Raw genomic sequence first — 22,850 nt, forward strand, 5'->3', positions numbered from 1 at the left:
AGGAAACATAGGTTTATTTGATGTAGTCAAAACTCATTATCTTAATACTGTATATTTGCATAATTGGCTATTAACATTCATGCTCATCCAGTAAAGGTGGATGTCAAGTGATTAATGTTACATTTGCAATTATGTTGCTGGTACAAAATATTCCATATTTAATATTCCTATGGTTCTTTGTCTGAAGGCTTCAATAATTTATTCAGTGAGAATCAGAAGAGGCAACTGGTCTGTCCTCTGGATTTCTGGTGCCGTTTTCATTATTCTCTTGTAGAGAATCCCAGTGAGACCAGAATGCATGAGGTGTGAGAAATAAGAGAACATTTAAATAGTAATAAAAAGCCTTGGGATTATATGGGAATGTAAACCAGCTCGTAGATCAAATTGATGGATGATACTATTCGCTGTAAGATGCCGAAGAGGATGTAGAAAATGTAATGGGCAAAACGAGTCCTGCCAAGATGCTCAGAGCCAGTTCTGCTACTCTGCACACTGAAAGTAATGTGCCCTGCTCTCACACCCATATTTCTGTACTGCATCGCAGTCTGCTGGACACCATCCCTCACACACTGCATATACAGTATTGTTTGGCTGCTGCCTTCCTGCTGCTACTGCAGCTGTAGCTGATTTCTGCCTATTTACCACCGCTGTCTTTGTGTTTATCACAACCAAACACACATAGAAAGGCAGTGATAAGTGGGAAAATATGATCGCTGTAGACAAGCTCATCCACTGCTCTAACACCGTCTTCTGTGATTGCTCATCAACCATATCAGATCATCTGTTTGGATTGTCTGGTTGCCTGTCATGACATAAACAATGCTAAAGTCTACATGACACAAATTAAAGATTAGAGAAAAGTCAAGAAAAAGGAATTTTGTAGCAGAAGAGAATATGTTTTTTACTATCCTGTTAATCATCTTGCAAACTGTCAGATTTATCTCAGGAACCTATGGGGAAACCACTGCTGTAGTCTAAACACACACACACACACACACACACACACACACGAACAAGCAGAGACAAATCAACACCTACACACATGCTCAACCAAATTGGTACATGCGTTTCTCTATAACCACCACAGCTTTTACCACAAAAGAAATTAGTCCTCCTTTGTAATAACAAATTATCATAAAATGTTACACTATTTTCATAAAAGATTAAACCAAATTATATACTTCCCTGTCATCAGTCACCACATTGCTCCTAAATTTACATTTTATCTGTTAGTTATCTACTAATTACTCAGTGATTTTGAAAATGTGTCTGCTATAGTTTTATGCAAATGCTTCCATCATCAAGCACTTCTCTGTTATTTCAGTAGTGCATTTTAAAGTGCTTCTTAACCTCAAACACAATCCATAAATCAAGGTAGCTTTGTGATTAAGGATACTATCAAGAATGTCTCAAGACATAAGTCCATCAACACTTGTGAGTCTTTGTCAGAGTGATTTCCTCCTCATCCATCATCTGAAAGAGGCCAAAATCAAAATAGTACTGGATAAATGTAACAGATGACTTCTTACATTGACAATCTCCAGCTCCCACAGGTTCTTAACACACTCCAGTGTGCGGTAGCCACTTGAAAGAAAGTTGGGCAGATATTCATGCAGGCCGAGGCCATCCAGCCAAGAGGCAAGAGATGTGCTGCCATCACAGCCCAGTGCTTTTACCTACAGTGAAGGGAAAGACATATGTAAGGGAGCAAGTACTGTAACTTTTTGTTCTGAGAAAAGGACTTAAAATAGGAATGTACGGTATATATTCTTGTTTTCAGTTGTGGCTATAATTCTACCTCACTAAAGCCAGATGCTGCCATAGCTGTTTTTAGCCATCCTAGCTGTGTGACTCAAAGTATAGCAATGTCAGGTCTGAAACCTACTGACTTTGGTGATCCCCTGACTTTTCATCTAGCGCCACCAGCTGGTTGATATTTTGGTAATCTGAGTAATATGTTGACAACACTTGGATGGATTGCTGTGAAATTTGCTGATCCCTTTTCATCTTGAGTGATCATAAGATCAAAATTTCAATTTGTCCAATACTTGTCAAATACATAATGGCATTGTGTGGCAAATGTTAGAATGCTAACAGGCTAACTTAAGATGGTGAACATGGTAAACATTATACCTGCTTAACATCAGCATATTGGGATTGTCATTGGGAGTATGTTAGCATGTTGATGTTAGCATTTAGCTCAAAGCACTACAGTGCCTGAGTACAGCCTTACTAGCATGGCTGTAGTTTAGTCTTGTTACGGTACACATTCGCAGGCTTGGACAACTCACTTTATCTTTGAATGAATTATAAATTTTTTCCTTACTTTGCCAGACTTTTTCACTTACAACCAATATGCAGCCTTTACATGTGCAGTAATGCAGACAAATCCTTATTAACCCATTCCCGAGTACAAAAGGTACAAATTTTCCTTTAAAATTGTAATGCATTTCAAGATACTACATCAAATTATAGTTAAGCAATATAATGCAATGCTTTATAAGTTAATGTTGTTACCTTCATGTACTTTTGACTTGTTCACCCTTCAATCTAAAGTATCTGTGGTCAAAAAATGTTTTTTCATTTACTATATTTTATTGGAAGGTTGCTACTTCAACTCTGATGAACCACTGTTCAGGTAAACAATATGGCATTTGTATTTGTCCATAATTATAAAACCTTTTGCCCCATTACTGTATTTATCTTTTTTTTGTATCTATCTACTATTTTTATGAACATACTGATATTTTAACCTTTTTTCTGAGATACTGTCAGTAAGTTATGATGTTAAGTACCTTGGGCAAGCTGCGTGCTGCATGAAGGATTTTCTTTCTGTGTCCTGGGTCAGTGATCCCAATGTCTCTGAGATCCTGGTCCTCCATCACGTTACTTCCCTACATGTGCAGAAATGCAAGAGACACATACAAATAAACACATTCACACACAGGCGTGCACACACAGCCATACTCATACACACATGCATGCAAACAAATAATCACATACAAGCAAGCACATACACATGCAGAGACAATGCACAATATGGACATACAATAGTACAATACATCATCAGTAATCCATTATACTGTACATTAGTGCAATAATTTAAATGTCTGCACTTAAAGACACACACACACATGCATACAGTATTTACACTTAAAAGACACTATACTGACTTATGAAAAATAGCTTAATAAGAGCATAGGTCAATAAAAGTAACTTGTTCTACACTGTAACTATCAGGGCAAATGCACACACACGCAGAATATGCACATCTCTGACACAAGCAGTAACAGTAGAGTGGGAGGACAATGAAGTCAAATAAATTGTGCATGCCAAGAGTAATCAATCTGATCTGGTGCGACTCAGAGGGAACAAAGCCTCCACAACTGCAGCAGCATCTACAGGATCTCTTTGCTGCTGTGTTTCATTGAGGGAAACTTAACAGTCCAAGAGGAAACAAGAATATTTCACTACAGTTTGTAACAATTACTTAATTTAGGTCACAGAAACAATGAACAATAATAATTTTCCACCTCCTAAAATATTGACTGACAAGCAAGATTCTTGTCTATTTCATGTAGCTGTTCATATTTGCAGCTCTGGCTGCTTTGTCATCTTATTCCAGTTTATAGGCAGGAATAAAGATACAAGGAGAACCTTGAAAATGTGGAGCTAAGCGTTTTCCCCTGTGGACTGCTGCAGATTGATTCTTCCTGGCCAAGAATGTTAAAATGTTCTGTAGTCTTTACTCAATCTGCTCTTACTGGATTGGTTTCAGAGCACAATGCAGCAGTATTCACAGTCTGTATTAGGGTGCAGTTTGGAGATTACTCACTGATCACTAGAGTAAAGGTCAAAATGAAGCAGGTCTGATGTAAGGGAGGCCCAAAATAGATTCTCCACTTTTATTAACACAGTTTGAAGTTTGATGATGCCTCGGGAGACACTGCAAACTTATTATTTCATGCTAAATTTGAAACATGTGACAGGAATATATGGTTCAGTTCTTACATAGCTTATGAGCTTTGGTAGTTTGATTTAATTTGATACGACTTGCAGATGTAGCCATGGTAGAAGTCCCTCATCTCACTAAATGCACTCAGTTAATGCAACAGTGAATTAGAATTGCTCTATTGCTCTGCACCACAAAGGAATTGTTTAGAAAAATCTACTTTTGTTACTTTTTCACGAGTCAGCAGGCGTAACAATAATCTGGCAATGAAAGAAGGTTTAATTTATGTGATACAATATGTATGTTCAGTTCTACATTATAACATTTTAGAAAGAGGGGGCTGCAGAGTCTTATGCAATATTAATGCAGGAAAGATGCACTGTAAATGCATGATTTGGAACTTCTAAGATGTTTCGCACTAGACAATTTCCCTCATTGCCACATTAGTTTGGACATCAAAGCAACAAACCATTAAAAACAAAAGAAATTATGTGGAACTTTTTGACTGACAATTATCCCACAAACATATTCTGATGTTCAAGTTCAGTTAGATTGATCACATCTGAAGCAAGTCTGGCAGAATCTAAAAGGGCACAATATTACACATTCACAATGTCTGCCTGACTACTCTGACCTTTCCCTTGTTTGCAACCTCCACATCCTTGTAAATATCCATGGGTAATTTGCCTTGTGAAGCTAATGATTTATCTCCTTGATGCATCAAGTCCAGCCGACACATTAGTCATGGCATGAAAATGAACATCAGAATGACTAATGACCCATAGTGCTGATCACATTATAACCCAGGAAAACTTGATCATCATGGAATCTTCCAACTCAATAAGACAACAACGTTGCTTTTTAACTAGTCTGTACATTAGTGTTGGGGCAATATGACAACATACACTGTGAGTTGATAAAAATTTGTGTCAGCCAGTTGAAGATTTTGTGAGACATTTCATACTATGCTAGCTATTTCTTTAATATCTCTGCTTGTATGGCAATATTGGATTTACAGTATTTTGCATCAATTTAATCTTTATTTGTCAGGTAGGCTATTTAATTTAATAGATTAGTGAAAAACCAGCATTCCAATTTTATTTATAAACTATTTCTCAAGTAAAGTTCCACAGAATATACTATATCTACTACATTAACGCAATATAATATTACATATACAGTGATAAAAGATTTTATCCATATTAAAGCCTAATTGATTTTTTGAAGCTGATAATTGATATTGATGTTTGGGAGTTTAGAAAATGAGTTTTTTTCAAGAAATTGAGCACGAAATGTACTGAGCAGGACATTTTACAGTTGAAAAATAAACTTGTTCTCTGGTGGACAAACTAAGTAATGAAGACACTGTTTCTAAATCATCTCAAACATATCTTTGGCATGTCTGTACTGTCTGCATTGTCTTTTTAGTTATTGTCCAACATATATATCTGCAATAATCTGACATCTGCTGATCAGTTCGGACAATTTATGGGTCTCGCTGGAATCCATATGGACTACTCCTATGACTACATATTATGACTACACATACTACTCCTTTAGGCTTGTTGTCACCTCATGTACAGATATAAATCTGAGCCTAAAGCTTGTATCTGCACAGCACATCATAGAAGGAGTGGTCACATGTTCATAAGGACTCACATTATGTTGTGATCTCATGCCTTACCAGAAAGAAAAACAGATCAGAGAGCAGCACTCTTCAACTGTAACACTTTGTGAATACAACCACTTTCCCTCTGAGCTTACTGGTCTCACTTAACTGAGCTCATCTGTGACAAACTGATGTAACATATAGCCCATAGTGCTAGTGCAGCTCTGTGGTCTGAGAAATGTCCATGTTTACCCTTTGGGCCTAGTTATTTACAGTGTACAGCCATGTTTTTCAGAGTAACATGGCCAGGAGATTGAAAACGTAATGGTGTTTTCTACAATCATTGCCAAATGCAATATCAAGTTTCCTTGCAATGTTCTTTACGGGAAACACGATAACACTTTTAGTCAGATTGTGGACATCCTTTGAGCTGAAGTTAAATGAATTTATCAATATGTAATCTGACGGAGGCATTTAAAAAATGCAAAACATTCATGTCAGTGCTTTCCAGAAACACTAATCTGTCTGATCATGTTTCTTTACACCATCACAGTGGACAAATCATGTGGTTTTTGATAACTTACTGTGAAATAATACTTTTGTAACCAAAATAAATGTCTGCATGCAAACATGTGTAACTACAATCTAAAAACCAGGAGTATACAGTATATAAATACAGCATCAGAGCATGCTGCTGCAGTGTAATCATACATTGTGCAGTTATTGCAAGACTGTCTCATAAGGACCACAAGCAGAGCATAATGGGTAGAGGATTTAGTGAGATTTGGAGAACTTCCATGCAAAGTGTATTTAGAATAAACTATAGTGTGTTTAGATTGCGGATTGTTTGTCCAGGTTTATCTACACAGGGGTCAAGTCCAGAAACTGTAAATCAGTCGCTTTAGAATTTTACAGTAAACAAAATAGCATGATTGGGAAAGCTAGGAAAAAGTTAATGGGTTTTGGTTGTCATTTGTCTTGCCATTGGTGACAGCCCATATTCTTTAAAGGGATTCAGTGTGGGGCCATAAATCTTAGCAGGGTCATGCATTGCACAAAGGTGAAGAGGAGTTATGAAGGGGCGAGGGGAAAGGGGGAAGGAAGAAATAAAGGTGTGGGGGGGACAAGCAGAGGGTGAGAGAGCATAGTGGTGACATGTGACATAAAAAGACAAATGCAGCTAGGTTCACACTGGGAGAGACATAGTGATGTAAAGTGGAACCGACCCCTGAGATGACGTGCTGCAGGTGACTCACCATGAATCGTAGATCGTCGAAGCCATTGAGCAGGAACCTGCTCTCGTACTGCGGCAGCCCCACGTGCTCCAGCCACTCTCCCACCGGCTGGTCCAGGGCTTTACCACAGGCCCCATCTGCCGAGAGAGGGAAGCGCTTCAGCAGGGAGAAGCCGTTCAGCCGGTAGCAGCGGCACTCAGAGGACGACACATGGCATTGCCACATCATCCTCGGCCAGCAGAGGCAGAGCCGAGTGCAGCAGCACCAGGCAGGGTGGGGGGGAGACAGGGTCCAGGCCGGGGGTGAGGGGCTCCCAAGGTAAAGTCGGGGGCCCAGCTAACTCAAACACAGGAGGAGGGTAGGACGTGCTCGGGCCCAGCTCAAGCCCTGCAGGGGACTGACTAGGCTAATGTACACCCACTGGTGTTAGTGTGACTGACTGGAAATGTCAGGCGAGGGTGGAGGTAGTGCAGGGAAGGAAGCCCATCTGAAGCTTGGTATTGTAAGTTATGTTGGACTGAGCCACTACGGCATCTTCCAACAAACAGGGTTCACTAAACATTCCTTTAGTGAGCAGATGGGCGAGTGTAAAAACAAGTGCCTAGCTAGTCAAAAAACACAAAACTAATACACAATGCTGAACACTACAAGTGACTAAATCATTTTCAGGCTGAGGGAAAATGGAAATATTTATCACTAAATCAGACATTTTCATACAACACACATTATTTACTCTGCTAAAACTATCCCCGTCATTTTTTTTCTAAAATCAGAAATTACTCCATCAGGGTGTAACACAGAAATATTCAGTTCCCCCAAAATAAATTTTCAGGGTTTTCACCACATACTTGTAAAGCTCTGGCTGAGTCCCATGGCTTCATTGGTCAACCTCTTTGAGAGCTAGGACACGGCTCATACAATGAAGGTAGCAGCATTCTAAAGTACTGTTGAGGTACTCGTGTTATTTTTGATCAAGGAATGCACATTTGTTTAAATAATTTTCGGTCCTTACTCCAGAGCCACAAAGAGTACGGTCAGGTAGACATATTGTAAATCCTACATCAAAAAAAGAAACGTTGGCTTAGGATTTCCACAGTGTGCTGATTCCAAACTCCTCAATTCATAATCAAATCCAAGTATAGATTCCTTGATAAAGCTCCAAGTAAGCTGTCTGCCAGTGGAAAAAAGCTTGGTGTCCTTGGTGGTGCCAGTGCTCCCTGTGCTGCCCAGCATTCACACTCTTCAGCAAGCTGCTGGCTGTGCGGCTCCGCCAGAGAACGTGCTTCTCATCTCTCAAAGCAGTAAATCCAGGTTCAGATCCAACAGACGGCAAGTGAGCCTCTTTACTATGAAGCAAGGATCACTGCAGGACCACAGTGCAGGTTAAGCTAGCTCCTTCCTGAGGCAGGCGCCCCCCCCCACTCCCACCCCAGCCCACCTGGTTCTTCTCCTCGCTGGGTACAGCTAGCAGCCTCTGTGCTCAGGGCAGAGGTTTGCTGCATCCCCTGCCTGTCTGAGAGATGCAGGCAGCGCAGATGCAGTCACAGCAGCTGCTCCTGGCTCACACACGCTACCCTTCACTGCTCACAGGGCATAACGTCCTGACGCCGGCTACTTAAACACAGGAGACCACAGATCTGCCTCAACCACAGCCACTGCTGCCACGTCCTTCCCATCCACGATAGGCAACAGACTCAGTGATCATCCCCTTCTCATCCAAGTAAATCCCTCAAACTCTTCTTTTAAACCCCCCCCTCTCGCTCTCGTCTCTCTCTGCTTTTGCTCTCGATCTCATAGCCCCATTCCCATACTGTGTGATCGCACTGCAGGGCTGCCGTATGCTGCCTGATGAAGTGGGGTGCTGCTCCACGTAACCACCTCTCTCTCTCCCTCACTCTCCCACTGTATCAATTCACCTCCCTCTGCCTCTCTTTCTCTCTCTCCCTTTCTGGCTTGCACTCTCCCTCACTCTGTCTCGCTCCCTGCCTTTCGTTCTCAAACACACAGACAGATGCAAACACACACACTCTTTCCTTTTCTTCATCGTCTGTCTCTCTACCCCTTTCCCCTTCTATCTTGCCTCCCTTTCTTTCTCATACAAATGCACACACACACACACGCTTTTCTCTGTCTGTCTCTCTCTCTCTCTCTCTCTCTAACCTTACCCCACCTCAACCCCCCTCTCTTTCCCTCCACTGCACTGATTAGAATTGCACAGAGGCACTCTGATCTTGCCAGTGCAGAAAGGACACCACCATCAGAGGCAAGGAACAAGCACTGAGAGCCCAAAATCACAGTCTTTTTTGCAAAGAATGACTCGAATGTAAAGGGATGACAGACAGTCAATCCTCTCCTGCAGGAGCAACGCCAATTCTTTAGGCTTTAACATGGGATATTGAGACAAAGACCCTCCTCAAGCTCCTGCATATTAGCAGATGGCTTTAATTCATTTACATCTTACTTTGATGATAGGACCAGGGGGGGCAGCATTGATTCAAGTCAGCAGAAGTCTCTAATGCACTCGTACAGGAGAGGAAGAATGGTAGAAGAGAAGAGATAAACTTTAAGTCTTGTCTCTTCTCCATCTCACCCAGTCATAAAGCATGAGAGAAAAGAGGCAAATTTCATTATGTACTTCCAGATGTTCATGTCACATCAAAATTTTTAGAGCACAACAGAGGCTACTTACAGGGAAAAGTCAATTCAATTTATTTATAGAGCACATTTTAAAACAACAAAGGTTGACCAAAGTGCTTTACTTAGAGATTCAATTACGGGATTATTCGATTGATGATTACAGTCAAACAAAAACACAGGAATGATCAAATAAACTTTAGATGGGTTTTAAAAGGTATCAATGGAGGGGGAAGATCTAATTGTTAGTAGCAAACTATTCCACAATTTAGGGCCAACAACTGAAAATGCTCGATCATCTCTGGTTTTTAACTGGGTGTGTGGAATGGAGAGTGAGGAGTCTCGCTGCTGCATTTTGAACCAGCTGCATGCAAGATAGGGCTGATTGACTGATTCCTACATAGAGAGAATTAAAGTATTCAAAGCAAGAGGAAATAAAAGTGTAATCTAAATCTTTAACAAAAAAAGCCTGCTTTAAAAAGCCAGGATAAACAAGTGAGATGATATAAAATTTAGATTGATTTTGGGTAAAAATACTAAGTGGTAGACTTTAGCACCCACCTATGCTGGGCTGCTCTGCGTCCATCACTGGTGTTATCTGGGAACAGCTGCAGGCAGAACGTAATTATGCAGGTTTTCAAGCTGCTTGCAATCACCTCACACATTCCCAGATGGGTAGTCAGGCATTCACTAAGGCAGTGAGGGCAAGGAGAAGCAGTGCCAACAGAGGGAGGCAAAGTGAAGGGCTATTGATTGAACCTCCTCCGTAATTGGCCGTCTGTACCCCTGTTGCTCTGGCGTTAACGATCAGGTAAAAGGTCAAGTTAGGTCTCCATGACCTGTCAGTCATCCACAAGGACCAATGCTCATCATTCGTTATCACGAAGAGAAGCTGCTGTCAGTTTTGCCCTGACTGAAGAGAAAAATTATGGAAGGAGGGAGTGAGAGAGAAAGGGAGAGGGAGAGAAAGAGCAGGAGACAGATAACAGACAGAATAAGACTAACAAAGGAGGAGGCGATGAAACATATGGGCAAGATAAGATGGTAATAGGAAGTAAGAAGGATTGAAGTGGACTAATTATGATTCACTACAAGATCCCACAACTCCTCCTCCTTCTTTACTCTTTTCTCATGAGCCTCATGCCAAAGTCCGCTCTTACACCACAATATCCAGACAAAGACTGTTAAAAATACCAGCCACCCCACCCAATTACTTCCATTCATTTGGGACAGCAACACCTCCCACAGTAGTAGGACCTAATTACTGAGTAACCAATGCTCCTCCGTGGGGGGGGGAGAACTGGGTCACTGTCTTATCCCCTGTTAAACAGGCCAAGCTGTCAAATCTATCCAAGTGGGTTTCTGTACTGTTTGAGCATTGCTAGGTCTAGACTTGGCTCCGTGGAGCACCCAGAAAGACCTATTTACGGCAGAAAAGGTAGAGGTTGTGCCTAGATAAAGCTGTGCCTCTTTATCAGAGCAGGGGAAAAGCACTAGCTCCTTGTCAACACACCCAAGCACTGGAGAAAATGAGCCGCAAAGCTGAATTAATTCAGGGAAACTGAAGGCGGACTCTTTTCCTTTGAACGTCAGAGTGTGCCTGTACACAAACTGAGCTGATGCCTCCTGTGTGCTGTTAGCTGAGCTCTCTCTCCACTCCCTCTCTCTTTTTAAGCTCATTTACTCAGTGCTCTCTTAGCACACAATCGAGGCACTCGTGATGGGCACACAACACAAACACCCTCATCCTTGAGCATGCAGAATAGCAAAAAATGGCAGGGCTGGATTTCGTAGCCACAAAAATCTGATGTTCAGAGATCTGCTTCCTGAAAATGAATTGGCCATCCTTGGCTCCTGATATGAGAGGGACAGTATATAATGAAAAGGTGGATGGGATGAAAATACACAAAAACAAGAACAGAGCATAATGTTTTTCCAGTTCTGTTACAATAAAGGTAATAAAGGTGGAATGAAGAGTGACAATTTAGGTTTCCATCCTTTTAAAATCCCCCTTATCTCCTTCTCTTCTCCTCTCCCCTCCTGGTGATGACTCTGAAGGGTACCTGTTTGTTCCCTTTCATTACATTGTGGAAAAGGAAATATGACCTCTTTACTAAGCGACACATACAAAAACAGCAACAAAATCATCCTCGCAACCTCCGGAACTACTTGTGCACAATCTCCGATTAAAATCGGAGCAGCAACTGTATGACTCAGCTGAATATGGGACACTTTCAGCATGCCGTTCTGCAAACAGGGCCTAAAAATAGCACACACCTATATGTGTAGAAGAAAAAAAACAAACAAACAACATATTTCCTCTTATGTAATGTGGACCTCAGGTCTTAATTGTTAAGATAGCAATTAATCTTAGAACACTTGGGTGTACGGGAAGCCAAGTTACAATTAAAATGGAAATCAGCTTTGCTTTAGGATTGCTTTGCTAATATGCATCTCCTTCTGGCCTAATATTAACGAATATAAATCATTTTATAAAAATTTTGTGACCGTTAAAAGCAGCCTGGAAGGAACTGATATACACTCTATAAATTAGAGAATATTAAGATGAAGATGGTGAAAGTGGTTATGGTAATGATAATTCATGTGGTTACTGTTATATATTATTATCTTATATATTTTTATGTTATATTTCTTATTACAATTGCTCATTTATTTAATTATTTTTAATTATTAATTTACTTGTTTCTCATTTTAAATGTATTTCAATATTTCAACTGTTGTGTGAAATGTCTGCTCTTTTCTTTTGTCATCATGTAATGCACTCTGAGCTGCATTTTCTTTCTGAAGGGTGCTATATAATCACAGTTTACTTTTATTTACTACATTAATAAATTGGAGAATACTCACTTACTTTCACAATATAGGCTTTAGTTATCTCAAGTCTAAAAGAAATCAACCTTCTTCACAGCCCTCATCTACAGTTCCCCTTCAGCCAAAATGTATTATATAGTAAAATGTATCATATTAAATCAAGAAGAGATTTGATTAAATGAGTAGACGTTCTTAACATTTTGTATACTCATCATTTAGTTTAATTGGTTGCATAGGTCAAACTATTACTTGCCATTTTAAATGCATAGACATACAGTATACACTTTAAGCCTTTGTAATGGGCTGACAGGAAGAAGTGATGTAAGATGCAATATAATTACTGACACCACAACGGTGGTGCAGCAGTTAAAGTCTTAATTCTCCTAATTGCAATGTCATTTCTTTTCTGCGTCCTTACTTTATATCCTTTTATAACAACCACATATTTTACTGTTTCTGTTCTGTCCTCAGCTTGGGTAGTGTACACCTTGCTGTAGTCAGCAGATCCATGAAACATACTTCGCATAAGATATAAGATTTTATCTTAATAAAACTGATGAGGCTTCTAAAAGGCAGTTCTGTGCAGACCCAGAGAAGTTGTCACACAATACTGTATGATGAAACCACCTTATGGCAGAGTATCTAATGGAGGTAGGTTTACACTGTATCAACTCAGGAGTGTTATCTAAATAAACTGAACTGATGCCAGCTGGCTTCTCCCTCTGCACTGCCTGAAGGACACTTGATGAAGCGTACTATCAATTCAAGCCCTATTGAGATATACAGTAACTCCAGAAAAATTTAGAATTAAATTTCCCATAAAGTGGAAACCTTGTTTGTAAAAAAAAATTAACAACAATGGTGTGCCAAACAAATGTCAGCTTGAATATCTATGACTTGAAAACAAAACTCCCCTTGTCCCCCTTTGTTGAAGGTGTGTTTGAATACTGAATAGCAGCTCTGAGAAAAGCTGCTTACAAATGTAATCAGTTACAGGGTGTAAAAAGTTTGGCGATAATGACGAATACTCACTTAATCCCCCACACCCATTTGTCATTTTGCATTACCCAACCAATACTTTACACACCACATAGTCATATCTCCGATCTGAACAATTCTATCATCATGGAAACATAACAGAATAGGTGGTGAAGCATTACCAGAGCTTGGTGTGGGCTGTTTCTTTTTGGACGTTTCAATGCCTGCTCCAATCAAGTCCATGATCTTCTCAATCTGTTAAAGAGAACAAACATGAAGCAAGAGAAAATTATCAACTTTGGATTTGATTGAAATGCCAACAACTACTAATGAATAAAAATTAAATACAGAGCAGTGGGGATCTTATAGTTTGTATCAACATTTTCCATTAATTCAAAACATGCATTAAACTCTTGTCTAACCCTTCTCCATCCCACCATAGCCAAACCAATTACAAAACAAGAATACTGAAGGAGTGGCACTGGGTGAGGTGATAGGACAGAGAGCTGCTGTTGGAACTATTGGTAAGGAGGCGGGCTGCTTTCCAATGATGGATTACAAGCAACCGTCCAACGTGGACAGCAATTCAATAACAAACCCACCACTCGGCGAAATCACAGCGGGGTGATAAGGTGAATTACAATCTAGAAGCTTTTGAAACTCCAAATTATTGAGGCCTATAGGCAGTCCTGTAGCCAAGCCCAAACTGTACAAACTGACCCTCCAGAGATTCAGATCTGTTGCTGACTGTTTCTTAGTGAGTATTTGATTGCCCTCTCAGACCTGTATTACTTAAGCGTAACAGAAGAAGGCAACATCTTACTGCAAGGTTAAGTGAGCACGATGCTGCATGCAGGAGATTACAGAGCAACTCAGAGAAGAGTTGTTCAGGGGCTTAGAGCCAAAAATGTTTATTTAAGGAGTCTCTGACTTTCCAGGAGAGCCAAAGCAAACAACATTTCCAAGTAGTTTGCTTTTGTTTGTTTTGCTGGATAACTGAACAGCAACCAATAATCCAACAAAGTGCTTTTGGTGCTGGATGCAGTATGTCATCGAGTGATGTTAAAATATAAGCAGGGCACGTAATGAACAGTGTTGCCACAGTTTATTAAAAGGAATAGTCTGACATTTTGGGCTTTCTTGCCAAGTTAGATGAGAAGATCAATACCACTCTCATATCTGTCCGTTAAATATGAAACCCTAGCCAGCAGCCTGATTAGCTTAGCTTAGCTTAGCACAGACTGGAAACAGGGGTAAACAGCTAGCCCGGCTCTGTCCAAGGGTAACAAAATAACCTAAAAATTGAATAACTTGCACCTCTAAAGCTCACTAATTAAAACTTTATATATGTATCGCATTTGTTTAATCCAGACAAAAACCAATGTGTAAAAATGACAAATTGTGGTTTTACGGGGGATTAGGGGTTGCTTGTCAAACTCATGGTGACGTCAGGAAGTCACTGTGTCCAGCCAAGAAATAGTCCTCCACACAACCCCCATGTAAAACCACAAATTGTCATTTTTACACTTAGATTTTTTCTCTCAAATTGTATTACCTTCAGACAGAGCCAGGCTAGCTGTTTCTCCAATTCCAATCGTTATGCTAGTATGCTAAGCTTGCTGGCTGTTTCATATTGAATGCACAGATAAAAGAGTGGTAGCAATCTCCTTATCTAACTCTCAACAACAGTAAATAGGCATAGTTCCAAAAATGTCAAACTATTCCTTTAAATACAACAGCATAAAAACTGAATAAGATGGGACCATTTAAAGCAGGCGTGAGATGAGTTGTTATCTTAATCTGTCTCTGTTCTCTCTTATTCAACATTCAAATACATTTCATTCAGCTTGATTGGAACAGACATTTCATTTTGAAGTACCCAATGTCATATTTCTTCCATATAAATATACACAGTAGTATGAGTGATGATATTCCAACTAAAGCAAACAGTCTGGGACTTATCATGCGTACTGCATATTTGAATAATAATCACATATCGCTGGGTAAATGTAAGCAATTTGTCTACAGAACACCACACTACTTGCTGACACTTCATGCTTCAAGGACAGCAGGACCTCATGCACAGAGCAAATGTACCATTCACCCCATTATAAAAGAGAACAGACTATATAAATTAATAGCATTTGATATTCTTTGGCTATTGTAGAAAAGAGTATATACAATATAAAACAAGACAATTAACAGGCTGGGGTCACCTAAAATTCTATGTGCGAACTATTGCAAATAGTTGGGAGCTAAATTTAGAATCAGTAGAGTAGTCTATTCACAATCAGCAATGAAGATTTTTGCAAGCCTGAAAAGCTGATTCTGCTTTCACCAGTGACACCAGAGACACAGCCAGGCTTATTTGATGTAATATTTAGTGTTTGAAAAAGCCCTATGCACTTCGCTAGTGGCATCAACACTGTGGAAAAGCCTTGATTCATTTGGAAGTCAGGCACGTGGGACGCATGGCATATGCCTCCAGCAATACAGACCTCACATTACTCTTTGAATTAACCCAGTTACATTCTATATCACAGACACACACACACACACCAGGACTGCATTACATCTATGCTTAAGTGCACCTTTATTAAAACCTGTCATCAAAATGCTGCTTCTAAGGTAACCAGCGTCATCATAGTTAAAGTGCTGAAGTATTTCATAAAATCATGCACAAACCCACGCAGGCACAGGGAGAACATGCAAACTCCACAGAGAAAGTTTCCAGCCAGCTGGAAGGCAACAACCACTAACCACTGCACCACCGTGCCGCCCCATTAGTTTTTTTTTTAACTCCACTTCAGCCTTAAACAACAGGTACAGGAGACTTTTAAAGGAATTTTTAAACCATAAGAAATATTTAAAGGAATGGTATGACATTTTGGGAAATATGCTGATTTGCTTTTTTGCTGAGAGTTAGATGACAAGATTGATACCACTCCCCTATTGGTCTGGTAAATATAAAGCTACAGCCAGGAGATGTTAGCTTAGCTTAGCATAAAGACTGGAAGCAGGGGAAAACAGCTGCTCTAGCTCTGTTTTTGTCTACCCATTTATACCAATGAGGGTAGGCTAAGCAACAGAAACACTTCTCTGTATAATGCAATACAGTTAAACAACACCAAAAACTACATCCTCCAAAATAAGTGAGTGAGTGTACATGGAACTGAGCTAAGTATTGAGTTGTCCTTATTGGACATGTATTAAAAAGGGAATGATCCAGTTACCCTGACTTGCAAGCCAGCTCTCAATGGGAATAAATATGACACTAAGAGTGCTTTCCAGTGAACGTCTGGGAGCTGGATGGAAATAATCAACTAAGATCTATTCACGCAGAAATGTAATTGATAGGGCAGTTATGAAGCACATGGGGCTCTGAGTGGACTGTGTCATTAAATCAGCGGTGCTCAACTCAGTGATAGCACTACATCCTGAAGTGATTTGCATATTAATACAGGTTGATCTGCTCTTCAATTCCTGCACACACAGCAAAAATTATCTATTTTGTCACCTTTTCATGCTCACACTTTGCAGTGAAAAAGATCTGACAGTACGGTGAAATAATTTTGCTTATTTCCAATACAAGTCAAGCGGTTGACAGATTTTTTTGTGATCAATTCATGTCCTTATTATTCCGCATAGCCTCTAGGTATTATGGCTTGTTCTTCTCAAACGCAAAAATAGGTGATAACACATAACAAACAAGTAAAAATTCTTTGAAAAGGACTGGAGTAGCATAATCTAAGAGAGTATTTACTTCAGGCAGATTTGAGCCTCAAGCCATAAAACCCAAAAAGCAGACCTGATCCAAAATGGGTCTTGGGTTCACAGTTTCTAGTACAACTTGATGGACTACAAAGTCTGGCCCAACTTAAATTGCTACTGATCTTGGGTTTGTGATTTTGATTTGACCCAAAAGGACCCAAGAAAGATTAGATGAGCAACATCGGCTGCATCTTTTCTCAGGCAATCAAAGGACAATAGATTGCTGATTTGAATCAACGTGGCTTCAACATGTTAGAGACTCTGCTCGTTACTTTTAAATGAGCTCCATATTGGACAGGAGTCAGCCAGTTTTATCCTGAGTCAGTCAGCCTCAGTGGGTTCCTCTACAGGCCTTATTATGCCTACACTCATTATGTGCATCACTGTCACTGAAAAATATACAGTATATATACATACAGTGCATCCGGAAAGTATTCACAGTGCTTCACTTTTACACATTTTGTTATACTACAGCCTCATTCCAAAATGGATTAAATTCATTATTTTCCTCAAAATTCTACAAGCAATACCCCATAATGACAATGTGAAAGAAGTTTGTTTGAAATCTTTGCAAATTTATTAAAAATAAAAAATGAAAAAAATCACATGTACATAAGTATTCACAGCCTTTGCCATGACACTCAAAATTGAGCTCAGCACTGTGTAATGTAATTAGAATTAAATGGAAATTTTCTCAACTGAAGTTAGAGGCAAAAAATACAGGCTTAAGACAAATTGATGGCACAAATCAGCAAACAGTGAATGTTTTTTTATGGATTTAGGCCCATAACGGTCTGCTATAGGGTCGAGTTGCTGCTGGATCCGATCAGTATGATTCCATATTGGGTTTCTGTAAGACAGTCACGAGTCCTTTTAGGAGATAAATTGGTCTGGCAAATATATTGGCCAATATTAGCTTTATGCAGATAAATCTGTATCGGCGTATTTGTCGCCTGAGAAGAATGTGTGGTACAGAAATGCTGAAGATATGTCTGGGGTAATTTAGTGACAGCGACGGCATTACAAAGTTTCCTCCACCAGAGAGCACTGACAAGTTTATTTTTCAACTGTAAAATGTCCCGTGCACTACGTATGTTTATCCTTATCAAAAATGTTTGTTCGTGTTATGTGTTTGTTAAAAAATTAATAATGGCCGATACATCGTGATCAGATTTTTTAAACTCTCCAATATTGGTATTGGCCTCAGAAATCCAGTATCAGTCAAGCTATATTATTTATACACTATAAGTAGTTATTTCAGCAGAAAAGCAGCATATCTGACGATGTCACAGTGAAGAATGTGACCTTTATTAAAACCTGAGACGCTGTTGAAGACAGATGACATATTTTGTATTTCTTGTGGGAAATCTGCAATTAGTTTCTTCTTCTAAAGTCATTCCAATTTGAAATGGATTTGTACATTAAAAGGGCAGAAGTTACTGCTGCTTTTGTATCTGTTTCACGTTCCCTGATTTCTCCAGCCAGTCATTTCAGGCCAAGGGTTATAGTGCATTGTTGTCTTTTTTTATAATGGCAAAGGGCACAGAGAACAGAAAAAAATAGTAAAAATGGTGCAAACATAATTAAACTGTAAAATAATTGCATGAGAGAGTTATTAAGACAATCAACTCCAGCAGCCAGTGTAAACAAAAATGATTAACCGTACTTAAGCCTAAATGCCACCTCTATCATAATTAATCACTGTCAGCTATTTGCTTTGAAGAACATAACCATAAACCAGATCAATGAATTCGCAAATATAATAGAAGCCTAAGAAGAAACCATAGCTATGTCCCAATTCTATATTAAACACTAATTCTATACAGTAGATCTTCATATTGTACTTTTTGCAGATACAGAATACAAGAAATGACTATACTTTAACATTTTGTACTAACTGTATGAAACATGAACTGTCAATCATACTGTGACTGTGGAACACCACTGCCAATTAAACTTCACAAGGAGAAAGCAAAAGCTTTCAGTTTTCGATTTCTTTGTGGATCGCATTGTGGGGCAATAGTGACCATCAACAGACCAATAAAATAAAGCAAATATTGTATAAAAACTGACATATTTAAGTATACTGAATTCTGTCCCTTTTCCAGCATGAAAAAAAGACCTCTTTAAAAACTGGTTAGTAAAGTATGGAAACGGGTCACAGCAAGTGTCTTTGGAGGGATATGGAATTCAATTGAAACCAATAATCACTTCTTTCTGCATAGTAGTAATAGAGAGGTTATGTGATAAATTGATGTTACATGTGTTTTTAATTCAGCTTGTGTTCTTTTTTGCATGCAACTACATCTCTTTTTCCCATCTTTCTTGTCAACTCAACTTCATGCTAGCTAATAATAATGTGATAATGTGAAAATAATGTTAAACAATGTTAGAGATAACGTGAAATAGTCTTAAACAATATGCTTTAGAGATAGGGAGTACAATATAGTCCACTGAGCCAATGTCTCCTGTACATAAATGATAGCAGTGTTCCCAAAAGAGAACAGATAATGGAAATGATGGCAGGATATAATAAACTAACCAAAAGGGCTGCCTGCCTCACTGGCGCTGGTCTAGAAACAGGATTACCGCCTTAGTATCAATGTCAATAAAGACAGATGGGCCAGTAGCGCCACACAATACAAGACCAAGATTAACATAATTCTATCCAGCAGTGCTCATGATTTGGATTGATTTTTATTTATTTGACAGCTTTGAAACCACACAGCATAAATAAAGCTACTAAGAGTGATAACAGTAAAGTTATGATGGTCTTCATGGTGTACTGTAAATGTGGTGAGGCATGTTAACATGAGTGCATAGCTTTGCCTGATAAAGCTTTTTTTTTTTGCCCAACAAGAATCTAATGATTAAACTTATAATTATAGTTACAATTATCATACTGTGTCAAACAGATTTTAGACATATGATCATATAGGTCTTTTAAGGAAAATAGTATTTATTTAATGCTTTTCTGTATTGATTTTTGTCAGTGACTTATGATCACCAGCTAGGGTCTTCATACATTACCCACTGCTTTATTAAACACTACATGAAAATAAATGCAAGATTCTGGCAGTGCCACCTCTGCTGTATGATAATGTAGTGTTATTGTGTAGATTTTACCATGTAATTCTCTCCTGCATCCAGCTTGTCAGGTAGGACTGGAATTTGATTCATGTCATATTATCATAAATTAAATTCCTCAGAGTGTATTTTTCCACCTGTACAAACTACTACTTATCAGCTCTATACATGACTGATGGATGAGAGCTAGGGCTGCAGCTAACAATTATTTCATTATATATATATATATATAAGCCCAACATGACGTCTTCAGATGTCTTGTTTTGTCCGACCAATGGTCCAAAACCTAAAGATATTCGATTAATTATCACATGAGAAAGAAAAGCAGCAAATCCTCACAAATGACAAACTTGAACCATCTGGCCATTTGGCCTTTTTGTTTGAAAAATGATTGAAACAATTAAACGAATATCAAAATAATTGATGATTATTTTTACGTTGATCAACTAATCGATTAATCAACTACTTGTTTCAGCATAATTTTAATGTTAAAACATTTTAATCAACTTTATTTGACATGTATATCTATACATACTTGTAATTTACATATGTGTAAATTTATTAGGCCTACTTTTGGAGATGTTAATTATGTGCTACACATTAACATTTCCATAAATATTTTTGCAGCTCTACCTCCTACAAATTAATTATATAAGACTATTTTTGGTAAGCAACTTTGTTTTGAAGGAAAGTAATGCTGCCTTGATTACGTTTTTCTTTGAGACATCACACACGAATGTATCTGAAACACAAAACGGCTTGATTATGATTAGGGAAAGCTCAAAGTCATGGTTAAATAATTAAACACCTATTACTATGAAATGAGACATGAACCCAAGACATCAATGTTAAAGGAACATGCTTTATACAACCATCTACTACCCCTAAAATCTAAAACACTGTTCATAATACATTTAAAAGTTATGAAACTAGGAAGCCACCATGGATGTCCCTTCAAATTTAAACCCTCATATTGCTATTCTCAAACTGGAAACCTTCCATTTCTAAAAGCACACAACAGCTATTGAACAGGTCTAGCCCTTGCATGTGTGGAATAACAGCATTAAACAGCAGATTGGATGCAATGTGGTGTCCCATGTGTTACACCTGGTGAGAAATTTTACAGGCAATGTGGCAGGTGAAACAGCACTGTGCCTACTGCCACCCAGCCCCCACCAAACACCATCACCACTACTCTCATATTCATGTACCATATCTGTCCAACCAGATCTTGGGATGTGTTCACTCTGCCGTGGCTCTCTATATGAATTATAAACTAGCTTACATGTACTTTGAAAACATTCCCTCTTTATCAACTGGATTTACCAACATGAAAACATTTCTGTAAGTTCATTCTCTTTCATTTTCACTGTGGCCGATTCAAATACATAGATATTAAAAAATTATTTTGGGTTTCTAAATCATATTAAGAGCTATGGTTTATCTGTTTTCACACTATCAATTTCAAAATGATTATAATACAAAAGGTTTACAAATCATATAAATTCAAAAAGATTACAACAGAACGAAATTAACATAATCAAAACATGGGCATTTTCATTAAGGATCCACGTGTTATATAAAACCACAGCCATTAGTCAGTGTAGCAGCATGTAAACACACACACACACACATTGTATGCACTTTGAAAGCTTGCATGTGTAATGACCTGAGGAATACCGCTGGGAAATTTAGAGTACACACACGAATGAACCCACACGTGCATCTGTAACATGTAGTTGTGTTAACCTTTGCCTTTTGAGTATTGAACAGATGTGGTGAAGATGTCAATTACCTTAATCATATATGTCATTTCTATTATTAGTAAAGTGTGTAATGGTCACTGAAATTCAAGATGCTTATATAATAACGTTATTTGTGGGATTAACCTTAAAAGGAAGAGGAGAATTTAAAATACATGAAAACACATACACTAGTGAAAGTAGTGTGGATGTACCTTGCATTCATGGACATTTTGTTGTTTAGTGGTTGTGTTTCCTATTTCTGTAGATAATTGGTCAATTGTTGACAGGAAGATGTTAAAATGTTCCATGGCAGCTACAATACAGTTTAACAGGAGAAACAATTACATTTACTAAATGAGACTGGTATTGACAATAGCCTTTTAAAATTGAAGACAAAATTGAAAATGGCTTAGATTATCAGATTTATGTTATTGTAGATGTAGCTAGTTAGCTATTATGCACTTTTAAGGTCTTACTCCTTAAAATTGTCAAATTATTCTATCTTTAACATACGATTAGGCCAGATGTATGGTGTCTTTTTCTAGACACACCATGTTGCACTGATGTTCAGTTCAATTCATTGACATTAACTCTTTCAAACCCAAACAGGTAAAACAAGTAGCCTATATCTTACAGCTAAGGTGGCAAGTACCATGCAGAGGAAAGGTATTGTAGAGGAGTAAGATATACATTTCCCTACCAACAGTGGCCTCAATAATCCATAATTCAGTACAGCTGTTGTATTTTGTTTGACATGGCATGGGCTCATTATCATTGAGCTCATACTTATTACTAATGAGGCCTGTCCTGCCTAATTGCTATTTTTGTTTTTTCTTAAACTGTGAAATTATCGGTGTTTACTTTGAATTAAAAAAAATGGCGAGGCTAAATTATATCTCAGCTAATCGCTAACTAGCTATCTTAAATTGCGAATAATGATGATGATACAGTTATGGAGATTTTAATGAGCAAGACCTCAAAAGTGCAGATTAACTCACTAAATTACT

At 38.6% G+C, this 22,850-nt stretch overlaps 1 protein-coding gene across 25 annotated transcripts in view; it reads right to left on the minus strand.

The window, feature by feature from the left end:
* The window catches only part of anks1ab (ankyrin repeat and sterile alpha motif domain containing 1Ab), a 41,586-nt gene that overhangs the window by 12,919 nt on the left and 5,817 nt on the right, over nucleotides 1-22,850 (minus strand). For 23 of the 25 annotated variants that reach the window (XR_006379588.1, XR_006379589.1, XR_006379590.1 and 20 more), the window contains 4 exons: nucleotides 13,423-13,495; nucleotides 6,818-6,933; nucleotides 2,796-2,894; nucleotides 1,530-1,676 (listed from right to left, as the gene is read on the minus strand). Coding sequence is in view for 22 of the 25 variants with exons in the window: in XM_044211758.1 (XP_044067693.1) it covers nucleotides 1,530-1,676; nucleotides 2,796-2,894; nucleotides 6,818-6,933; nucleotides 13,423-13,495 (435 nt within the window). In the remaining 3 variants the exon portion in view is untranslated. Of the gene's footprint in view, nucleotides 1-1,529; nucleotides 1,677-2,795; nucleotides 2,895-6,817; nucleotides 6,934-7,644; nucleotides 9,062-13,422; nucleotides 13,496-22,055; nucleotides 22,157-22,850 lie in introns of those variants that run through there. The other 2 variants (XM_044211778.1, XM_044211841.1) reach the window with 2 other exon arrangements.

Source organism: Siniperca chuatsi, linkage group LG2, assembly GCF_020085105.1.
Source record: "Siniperca chuatsi isolate FFG_IHB_CAS linkage group LG2, ASM2008510v1, whole genome shotgun sequence".
In the NCBI taxonomy this organism is placed as follows: Eukaryota; Metazoa; Chordata; class Actinopteri; order Centrarchiformes; family Sinipercidae; genus Siniperca; species Siniperca chuatsi.